Source organism: Stigmatopora argus, chromosome 11 (assembly GCF_051989625.1).
Source record: "Stigmatopora argus isolate UIUO_Sarg chromosome 11, RoL_Sarg_1.0, whole genome shotgun sequence".
Taxonomy (NCBI): domain Eukaryota; kingdom Metazoa; phylum Chordata; class Actinopteri; order Syngnathiformes; family Syngnathidae; genus Stigmatopora; species Stigmatopora argus.
In genome coordinates this window covers 17,593,359-17,605,078 of record NC_135397.1, presented here as the reverse complement: position 1 = coordinate 17,605,078, position 11,720 = coordinate 17,593,359, and the positions used below count along the sequence as shown (strand labels likewise).

The 11,720-nt window shown below is 43.0% G+C and overlaps 1 protein-coding gene across 3 annotated transcripts in view; it reads right to left on the bottom strand.

The window, feature by feature from the left end:
* Positions 1-5,857: 5,857 nt before the first annotated feature.
* Positions 5,858-11,720, bottom strand: part of fbxo28 (F-box protein 28) — a 45,200-nt gene continuing 39,337 nt past the window's right edge. For 2 of the 3 annotated variants that reach the window (XM_077612564.1, XM_077612566.1), the window contains 2 exons: positions 9,500-9,698; positions 5,858-7,478 (listed from right to left, as the gene is read on the bottom strand). In XM_077612564.1, coding sequence (XP_077468690.1) covers positions 6,976-7,478; positions 9,500-9,698 — 702 coding nt within the window. In that variant the 3' untranslated portion in view covers positions 5,858-6,975. The remainder of the gene's footprint in view (positions 7,479-9,499; positions 9,699-11,720) is intronic. The other variant, XM_077612565.1, reaches the window with a different exon arrangement.

The window sequence follows — 11,720 nt, the reverse complement described above, 5'->3', positions numbered from 1 at the left end:
ACGTGTTACCGAGCTCGCTCGGCAATACGAGAGGAATCCGTCAACTATATCCACCATCCTTAAGCAGAAGGACGCAACTAAGGAGAACAGGTCTTCCAAGGGACTAACTATAATTTCCCACCGGCGCAGTGACATTCACGACGAGATGGAGAACCTTCTTTTATTGTGGATAAAAGAAAAACAATTAGCAGGAGATAGCATGACCGAGTGAACCATATGTGAAAAAGCCAGCGGAATTTACATGGATTTGATAACAACGAAAAGAGGGCCTTCAACAACTTCAGAACCCTTTAAAGCGAGTCATGGCTGGTTCGAAAAATTTAAAAAAAGATCTGGAGTACACTCGGTAATCCGACACGGGGAAGCGGCGAGTTCTAATTCGAAAGCCGCGGTGGAATTTATCAAGACATTTGCCTTGATTATCACCCAGGAAGGTTACATCCCCCAGCAAGTTTTCAACTGCGATGAAACTGGTCTTTTTTGGAAAAAGATGCCCAGGCGGACATTCATCGTGGCAGAGGAGAAGGCATTACCGGGACACAAACCTATGAAGGACTGCTTAACGCTAGCGTTGTGTGCTAATGCTAGCGGTGACTGTAAAATTAAGCCGCTACTGGTGTACAATGCGGAGAACCCGCATGCCTTCAAGACACACAACATCAAGAAAGAAGACCTACAAGTGATGTGGCGCGCTAATTCTAAAGCTTGGATTACGCGTCATTTTCGAAACATTTTGAAGGGGAGGCAAAAACAAACAACTCTTGATGCGTTCGTTTTGAAGACTTCGGCGGAGCGTCCGGGTGGTGTCAACCCGTAGAACTAAAGGAAAAAAAGATTAAAACAAAATTAGAATTCAGTTTTGTGTGAAGTTCCATTAAACGTTGAGTGTCTGTATATAGTTATCCAAGTTAATTTCGTGACCGGATGATTCGCCTAAAGACGTTTCGCCGACGGACGTTTGACAGACGGACAGGTCGCCGAATGGACGTTCCGTCGAACGTCCATTCGGCCGAACGGCGGTTCGGCCAAACGGAGGTTTCGCGCGCTCGCCCCACCCCCGGATCGTGTGTGTACAAGTTTTTCAACCTCGGCCCGCGGACCATATATGGCCCGTTATGATTTTTAATCCGGCCCGCCGCCGGCGTTGTCCAAATTATAGTAAAAATCAATGATTCATTTCCCTTTGCCACTCATCACTCTCAATTTATTAGTCTACCGTCAATGGCAGCCCGGGGAATAAGCACTATATACGTCTGGAGCTCGAGACTTCAGCGGGGCTTCAGCAACCATATCCGCCCATGTGTCACTATCCTCGGATAGGCCATGGGGAAAACACCGTTAATGTGTGTGGTGCTCACACTTAGAAAAAAATATGGTGCTCAGGATTCCAGTGGGGCATGTGTCACCCCTGTCCGCCCACAGAGCACTGTGCTCGGTGAAAAACCCCTCCGGTGTGTGGGGCTCAAATTTGAAAAATTTCTGGAGCTCCAGAAATTCAGCGGGGCGTCGTCCAACCCAGTCCGCTCACGGTGCACTATTCTCGGATAGGCTTGGGGGGAACCCCCGCCGATTTTTAAAGTGCTCAACCTCGGGAAATATATGGAGCTCGATAATGAAACTCAGCATGTGTCATTAAAATCCGCCCACGAAGCACTGTTCCCGGGGAGAAACCCCTCCGATGACCGTAGGGATATGATTTACCTACTCGTGCAATTTCCGGTGGTCTGCAGAAACCCTTCGGCGAGTATAAAGGGAGAGGAAATTTTTCAACGCAAATCGCGACATTTTACCAAGGAATTCACTTCCCTGGGCTCGGTTCTAATGTCCAAAGAGCTCCAGTATTTGTATTAAATCATTTAAAGCTGTTTTCGGCTGGATTTGACCGAATTTGAGAGCATTTTGAGCCGTTTGGCGAATGGACGTATATACTTTTTTTGCCATCATCGCGACATTTTACCGAGGAATTCACTTCCCTAGGCTCGGTTCCAATGTCCAAAGAGCTCCAGTATTTGTATTTAATCATTAAATGCTGTTTTAGGATTGATTTGACCCGATTGCTGTCATTTCACGGCTCGGTTCTGCTGCATCTGCCCGCCCTAGAGTGCTCATTCCCGGGCTGACATGCCCGCCCAAGAGTGCTTATTCCCCGGGCTGCCATTGACAGTAGACTAATAAATTGAGAGTGATGATCGGCAAAGGGAAATGAATCATTGATTTTTACTATAATTTGGACAACGCTGGCGGCGGGCCGGATTAAAAATCCTAATGGGCCGTATATGGCCCGCGGGCCGAGGTTGAAAAACATGTACACACACGATCCGGGGGCGGGGCGTGCGCGCAAATCTGTCCGTTCGGCCAACCATCCGGTCGGCGAAACGTCTGTTTGGCCAAACGTCCGTTCTGCGAAACGTCCATTCGACGAACTGTCCGTCGGCCAAACGTCTTTCGGCGAATCGTCTGAGTACCGAGGAGGATCCCAAACTAGACAGGCATTTAGTTAACACTTTTACATTTATCCAAAATGATTTGATATGCAAGTAACTAAATTGACCTGGCAATTAATTTCTGAAATTAGCTACCAATTGTTTTTATCTTTTGATGTTGAAGTGGATAATGGGTAGAAATGTAACTAGATTTTATTTTGTCTAACTATTGAAAAAACATTAAGAAACTTTTATAGACAAACTACAAAGACAATGTAATGTTAAAATTTTACAAACAAGCTACTAGATTAGGGTATTTTTAATTTCAAACAACTGAGTTTAATATGCAACGCGATACACATTGAATGAATTGGGACGTCTTGATTAGTATGCTTTTTATAAGTTAGGTGGTTTAATTGCTTTAAAAAATTGCAAAAAAAGAATGAAAAAAAGAAACATTTGGTTTTCAAAAATAAAGCTTTGAGAGTGATAGCTGTTGGATACCTGACCAAGTTGACACAGGTAAGAAAACCAACAGATCATTTTTTTCCCCTTTTAACATGGCCAAATGCCTTTTGAGCGCTCCAGCGTCGTCTAAGCCACACCACGACTTCCCATTGCTGAGCAAAGCCACAGCGAGCCGAAGACGGCCTCCCCATTGCAGAGTGACCATAGGGCTTAAAAACGGAGCTACGGCGATCCGGCGGTGCATGCCGGTGGCAAGCGAGGTCTGCAGACAGCAACAAGTTTTTTGGAAGAGGATGCCTTCTCGATGATTCTTATTAAAAAATGAACTCAAAATGCCAGGGTTCACACGGATCGCATGTGGGGGATGCTGCTTCTTCTTCTTCTTCTTTTTCACCTCAGGCGCCTGAGGATTACCCTCAGCAGCGCTAGAGCTGCCACTGGAACACGGATTAGTTCATCCAGGGAGTTGCCCAGGCCGCGATGGTAGCGTTCGGTCATTAAGGCCGGACAGCGGAGCCATAGGTGTTCAGACGACTCTGTTTCCTCGTCGCACAGGCGGCAGCAATCCGAGTCGGATTTCCCCACAAGGTGGAGCCAACGGCGGAGCAGGGGGTGGTGTCCACTGCGGAAACGAATCAGGTCTGTGCGGTCTCCTTTCGATAGGGCAAGTTCTTCCTCTGTGACTTTCGTAGTGTAGGTCTGCAAAAGGCGGGGGTGGGAGAGGGGGGAGCGATCTTCACGTTGGATGATGGCACGTCTTGTGGCTGCGTCCGGGGAGGTATGGGTTTGGTCATCTGACGAGCAAAGTTTAGCTAGGGCATCGGCCAGGTCGTTACCGCATATGTTGCAGTGGCCCGGGATCCACAGTAGCTGTAGTCGCTTAGGCGGAGGGAAAAGGGCGATGTCACCCTGAAGTCTCCGAATGGCGGGGTCTTGCGTGTGGGGGTTTCCCATAGCTTGGACCAGCGATTTGCAGTCACTGAGGATGATTGATGTCTGCCAGTCTGCTGTTTCTCTCAGCCAGGAGAGTGCCTCGGTCAGTGCCACTTTTTCAGACTGGTAGGAGCTGCTGCGGGTGCCAGTGGCACCATGCCATTGGTGGATGATTGCAGTCTCCTTAATGACGACGAAACATGCACCACCGTCCGCAGTGCCTTCTTTGGTGGATCCATCTGTGAAGATCTGTAGGTACGGTTCACCCATGCTTCTGATGAGCTCTTCGGCCTTATCTCTTTGGATGATGCTCGGAATGTGTTTAGAGACTGCAGTAAAGGCGGTTTGGATGGGGGGGGGGGTAATAGCCAGGGTGGGCAGGGGTGGGAAGAGTATGTGCAAGGGGTATGGAGTTCAAGAGCGGGGTAGACGGGGATGGGTCGAAGATCGCCAGGCTGGCTTCTTTTGTAACCGCATTTTGACGTTTTCATAGGGGAGGCGGTGTCGGGGATCAGAAGGAGGCAGCTGGGATGCTGCTGCCTGACTTCATGGTAAAGCCAACCTTAATCAATAAGTTCGACCGTCCTTGTGCTTTAAAAAAACAAGAACAAAGCCTATGTTTTGACTGATTTGTTTATAACAGACAATTGTTTTTAGGTTGTTTTGTTACCTGACATCTTTCGATCGGACGCTTAGTCAGGCGAGTACAGTAATCCCTCGAATATTGAAGATAATGTACACCAGATATGGCCACAAGACGACAAAATAAACTTCATACCATGATTCTTCTTCACATCGCGGCTTAACTACAATGGGGATTTTTTTTAGATGTATAAAAAACTTCATGAAAATGTTGAAATCTACGTGCCATGATAGATTTACGCCATAGATACGGCCGTGAAGCTGGCATGACGATAGGACGTCAACACACTATGGGGCCACTCAGGAGACTGAAGACAACATTGACGGATGACAGAGCCATTTAATTTGGCAATTGTCTTGACAGTGTCAAGACCACAGCAGCAATATTTGTACAAGAAAAATGTCTCTCGAATCTGACGAAGAGTGCTTGAACTAAAGCTCCAGTAACCTGTTTTTTTTTTTTTAAATCAAGCGGAGGAACTATTTTCACTGTGAGTACAGTATTTCAAATATTTACGTATTTGATTTATAGATTATATTTAGATATTAATATACAGTCTTTTCATATGCCTGTAAATGTGATATTTAATAAATACACTTATTGATATTTGTACTTGTGTACTTGTATTTTCATATAGGCGCAAAAACGTAGTATGGTATGTCGTAATAATAGGGGTGATCTTACTTCGCGGTTTTTCAATTATCGCAGTCATGTCTGGTCTACATTATCCGCAAAAAACTAGGGATCAGTGTATTTACATTTTTATATATAGCTGTAATATTTAATAAATATACAGTTCGATCATTCTACTTGTATTTCTGTATAGGCGCAAAAACGCAGTAATAATGGGGGTGACCCTATGTCGCGGTTTTTCATTTCATTTTCATGTCTGGTCGACATAAACCCCGATATTCGAGGGATTACTGTATGCTAAAGCCAAATTTAATTTTAACAACCAGAAATCCTTTGTCGCCATAAAGCAAGAAAAAATGAAACAAACGCAGCAGCTTGGATGATAATGCAAACAGCAGACTGATATACATCAGTGAATAATAAACCCATAAATGTCAAACCGGTCCTCAAAGGGCCGCAGTGGGTGCAAGTTTTCATTCCAACTCAACAAGAGGATACCTTTTGCAAGTGTAATCAGTTAATTAAAGTCAGGTGCTACTTATTTTTGAGGACACATGATTGGTTAAAATGTCAGCACTGGATCGGTTGGAACAAAGACCAGGACCCACTGCGGCCCTCGGCGGAATCGGTTTGACACGTGGTCTAAACAAAGATGACAGCAGAACAATTGAGTAAAACTTCCATCTGATAGTGTCAAGTTTTTTGGTAGCGTGGTAGGACCCAAACGTGGAGAAGCAGGTAAAGACAGGGAGTCGAGTGCACTAACAACAATTTTAATAAGCGTGTCAAGATTCTCAAAAAATAACAGACTTTGAAATTAAATAACAGAATCAAACCTGACGGGGAAGACATGGGGTAACGAGGATCACAGGACATGGACATGAGCATGACAAACATAGACAATCTGACAAGGACTGAAAAAAGCATACAATCTGACAATGATTGACAAACAAACAAGGTTTAAATAGACAGACATGGGATGACGAAATCAGGAATAACCTGGGTCACACATGGCAGCAAGCGGGAAATACACCAGGAGCGGGGAAACAATTGGTGAACTCAATGGGCAATCACAGGGACCGGTCATACCGGGGAAAAAACAATACCAATCCTTAACAGATAGTCCTGAGATTGAATATTGAATCTTGGGATCCAGCCTTAATGGGTGGAGCTTGCATGTTTCCGGGTACTCAAGTTTCTCCCACATTAGAGACCCCTGTGCTAAATCCTTTTTAGATACAATTTTGAAGAAACGAACACCGACCAGATTTAAGTAAACACTTGGCAGTTCTATGCTAAACTTTTATAAATAATTTATAAGACTTATATTATTAAAAATGCACAACCACAATATAATATATGAATAAACAAACTTACATCAAGGGTAGTCTTATATAACTGTGGTAATGAAATTTGCAACAAAAATTATAAGGCGACCTTTAGTATCAATCTTCGGCTTCTCTGACATTTGTATCCAAACAGTGAAAAAAAAAATATATATATATATAAACACACTATTATTAACGATATGAAAATGGCACAAGGGGATGAAACAAGAGACAAAAAAAAGAAAGAGATCAAGCTACATGTATGTTTAGTCGTTTTCACGGTCACATGACATGGGGAAGAAAAAGTGGAGTTAAGTCATTTGAAACAGTGATGACTTGCAATGTTTCCAAGGAAGCATGTTTTCGTTTCGGCTTGACCAGTTGCATTCCAACAAAAGTGAAGGAGTGGTGCCATAAAAGTTAGGTCTATATATTTTCATTTATGCTCAGATGACTCATTACTTAAAATACTCAAATTACATCACTTTCTAGACACTGAAAATAAAACAGATTAACTGAAAACAAAATATTTAAATAACGAAATCTCTCAATCTTTGCTACACAAACGTTTTGACTTTCTTAAGAGGTCTAAACTTTCTTTGGTGCGTTTCAGTGATGGTGTTCCCTCAGAAGCCAATTCTCTAGCTGTAGAAGAGGCTTCTACCCTGCTACTTGCCAATCCCATGGCAGGAAGCCTGTAATCCGAAGACACAGCAGCATTGTTAGACGTGGAGGGAATAGATGTTCCAACTGTAGACCCTCCCATAGTATTATTGTCAATTAGTTCACGTAGTTTGTGTTTCAGCTCAGCAAGACGGGCATTCTGTTCACCAATGACCTGTGTTTGTTCAAGCAATTTTTGCTCTTGGTCCTGCAACTGCTTCTGTTGTTCCAACTGCTTGATGCGAATTTCTTGCATCTCCCGCCGTAAGACTGTCACTGATGCGCCATTGACCTTCACTTGCTGCTGCACCTTGGTCATCTCAGAGCGTGATGGTGCGTTCTTGGCCAACAAAGACATGGTGGTAAGAGAACTAGATGGACCAGTCACTGAAAAGATATAAAAATTAAGTACTTACTCTCTTATTAAACCTTTAAAAAAAAGTGTGTGTGTGGGTGTGGGCAAGTGCGTGTGCGCGTGCGTGCATGTATGTATGCATTCATGCATGCATGCATGTATGTATGTATGGTGTATGTATGTGTATGTAATTTCATTTGTGACACCGTTGCGGAGTATGCTTGCCCTGCCGTCCTGGCAGTGGCGGTCCGTGCATTTTCTGGTGACGCCTTCAGCAAAAACTATTTTATGGCTATAAAACCTCTACTGCAGCTACAGCTGCGACACATAAAAAATAATCAATAATAACCTCATACAATTGAAATATTATTTAGGAATATAGCCATATTTTACTCACCAAAAATCATTTTTACCTGTACACAATATCCATCCTCCTTTCTTTCCTCCTTTTCTATCGCCATCGAAGCTAATGCTGAAAGTCGAGCCTGTCCTGTCGTATTTCTGGCATACGTTTTTATTCGATTTAGTGCTGAAAATGTTAGTTCCCGGTTGGGACAGGCTTGCTTCCTTTGGAGTTCTCCGACCCTTCTTAATGATGTCCAGCTTTTTGTTCTTGAAAAGTCCGTCTTGAAATTGGCTTTGACAGTAAATCTGCAAACAAATCCATTTCTTCTCCTCCTTCCGCCATTGCGGGTTGACAAAACCGCTATTAAATTAACACAACAATATATTTGCTTATGCAGCTCGCTACAGATACAGCTTGCTAGCTCTGGCTAGTCCACTATCACTAGCCAATCATAGTTGGTGAAAGCGATGACGTATCCCTACGCCTGCGAGAAGGCCTTGGTGTCACCAAATCGAATTCTGATTGGTTAAAGCAACAGTCTTATCGACGCATGTTTAATGCAGCAAAGCCTGCAGAACTGATTGTGAAGCCCTTGAGGCAGATTTCTGACCTGGCAACAAAAAATGGCTGAAATGTGATTGGTTAAATGCTTCAAAATATAAACACACGTGGTAGCAGTGCAACCAGGGGGAAAAGCAATGAAAGGAAGCTAACAGACAATTTGGAATTATTTAATAAGTATTCATGGACAAAATATAATTAACAACAGTCTGTGATTCAGATATTTCTTAGGCCAGCAGAGAAGGCCTTGAACGCCCTGACGGCACACCACTGCGTCCAGGTATACCAGTCACACTGACTGTGTGCAGTTTGCTTGAGCTAGGCTCTTTAGTGGCAGCTGAAGCGAGGGGCAGAAGCCAAGAAAACAATTGGCTAAGTTGACTATGGCTCGGGGGCCATTTCTGTCCATCTCTCTATTCGATCCCAGTCTAGCGCTTCACTAGCTTTTGTTTGGCCCTGCAATGAGTTGGTACCTGTTAAGCACCAGTTTTCAACAAATTACATCAGTGTTGGCTAATCGAAATAGAAATAATCTGGTGCTAACACTCGCCCTAATCAAGCAACAGCCATCAGACTCCAGGGGGTCCAAAGTTTTGAATGCACAAGTATATTTTCATTAAATTGGGAAGTTTAAATGATGGAAATAAAATCTCTAAAAACTTTTACTTGACATATGAAAATAGGGCGGTCCGGCGGCTGAGAGGTTAGCGCGTCTGCCTCACAGTGGGTTCAAATTCTGGTTGGTCCACCTGTGTGGAGTTTGCATGTTTTCTCCAGGCCTGTGTGGGTTTTCTCAAGGTACTCCGGTTTCTTTCGACATTCCAAAGACATGCATGGTAGGATGATTGGACACTTTAAATTCCCCCTAGGTAAGAGTGTGAGGGCGAATGGTTGTTTGTCTCCTTGTGCCCTGCAATTGGCTGGCCACCAATTCAGGGTGTCCCTCATCTCCGGCCCAAAGTCAGCTGGGATAGAGTCCAGCAGCCCCCGCGACCCTAGTGAGGATAAAGCCATTCAAAAAATGAGATGAGATATGAAAATGCTTCTATGTTTTGCTATTGGAGATTTTATCCCCACTCATTTTTGGGAGGCATCTAAAATGAGCAGGAAAGTGTCTAATTGAAAAAAGAAAAGAAAAAAACAGACTACCAGGGGCAGAACCAATGAGGCGTGCAGACAAGTCAGCTCCAGGCAGTTTCTTCTTTAGAATAGGAACAATCTTCTCATCAAAATATTCCATTGCCATAGAGGAGATGTCTCTCAACTCTTGTAGAACCTCATGAGCTCGCTGTGGGGCTCGAGTTGAGTTCACATATCGCAGCACACGGTAGATCTCATCTATAACCTGACAAGAGGGAAAAAAATATCAGATAACAAAAAATATTAACATGAATATACAAAATACTATATATACAGTTTTGGCCCGAATAGACAATGTTTTTTTTTGCATTGAAATAAGACAGAAAGTGTTGGTCAAATTAAAATTGTGGTCCAGACATTGTACCCATACAGAACACTAGATGGCGACAGATACCTTTAAAGCGAATACTGAACACTGATGGTTAATTGAATTGAATTATTTCATTGTCATTATACAAATACAGTTAGATTTAAACCATTAAATGGAGACATAAATAATCAAAAAATAAGTACCATATTTTCAAACCTATAAAATGCACCGTGTGATAGGGCACAGTCTCATTTGCAGGTATATTTCCAGTTTATTGTCAATACGTAGGACGCTTCGATTAAAAAGGCGCTAGCATGACACTAGGCTAATGTATGTTATGCTAGCCGCTAGCATATGTTATGCTATCCGCTAGCATATGTTATGCTAGCCGCTAGCATATGTTATCCTATCCGCTAGCATATGTTATGCTATCCGCTAGCATATGTTATGCTATCCGCTAGCATATGTTATGCTAGCTGCTAGCGTGTTTTTTAAAGACAGCACGAGCAAAACCAAGTTTGCTGTTTGCCCCGCCTCCACACTGACTTTCAGCTGCAGTTTTTAAAAGGAACCTATCGAAGGTTGTTTGCTTTTGTCTTCCCTTCAAAATATTCCGTGAATGGATTGGATAACTTTATTCATCCCGTATTCGGAAAATTTCATCGTCACAGTACCAAGAGGGTGAGGATGGAGAAATAGGAAAGGCATTTTAGACATAAATAGATAGGTAATAAGTAAGTTTATAAATAAATACATGAATAAATATATAAATAAATAAGCGTGTTGCTGAAATATATATGTCTATACATACATATACATACAGTGGTACCTCGTCATACGACCGGTCGTCATACAAAATGCTCGTCTTACGGGGGAAATTTCGATCGAATAATTCGCCCGTTATGCGGTCAAAATTTCGTGATGCGACCAAGCCAGGTCTTTGCATATCTTTCATGTATAACAATATTTACGAGCACGGAACGATTAATTCAAACGAGTTCCTCCTCGGACCAGGAAACGCACAACGTGCATGCAAAAAGAAGGCTTTCTGGGTAATGAAGTATACTCCTGCACACAACACCCATAGGCAATGGCAACCTTTCTCAGAATGAAACTTTATTACCCGCGATCGTTCCTTAAAGACTATTTCTCGTTGGCAAGTGGTCGTGCGTTATCCTATTGTGAGGACATTTGTGTGCATCATTTTGGGAATATTTTGAAGGCAATACAACAGCAAACAGTCCATCGATAGCGAACGTGAGGGCGGAGGCGTGGCAAACCGCCAACCAGAAAAACGAAGGTAACAAAAGATTACAACAAAATTAGAATTCCGTTTTGTGTAGTTACATTAAACGTATGTTTGAGTGTCTGTATATATTAATCCAAGTTAATTTAAATGTTTGTTCCGTTTACGAGTGCGTTGTCGTGGAAAAAAAAACGAACGCCACCCCCCACGCCCCCAAACATCTGTCTCCCGTCGGCGAAATCTGCCCAATTTTAGTTAGATTAAACACATTTTATTACTATTAAACCACTAGTTATGTGTTACTTTGTTAATAGATGGCGAATTAAAGAAATAAAACATTTTTTCCAATCCAATATCCTGGTTTTGGTGTTTTTTCAGAGGGCTGGAACGAATTAATTTGTTTTCCATTCATTTCAATGGAAAACGTCCGCTCGAGTTACAAGAATCTCGTCATACGAGCTCAGTTCCGGAACGGATTAAGCTCGTATCTCGAGCTACGAGAATCTCGTCATACGAGCTCAGTTCCGGTATCGGTATCGGTCTCTCTCTGTGTCTCTCTCTGTGTCTCTCTCTGTGTCTCTCTCTGTGTCTGTGTGTGTCTCTCTCTGTGTCTGTGTCTGTGTCTCTCTCTGTGTCTCTCTCTGTGTCTCTCTCTGTGTCTGTGTCTCTCT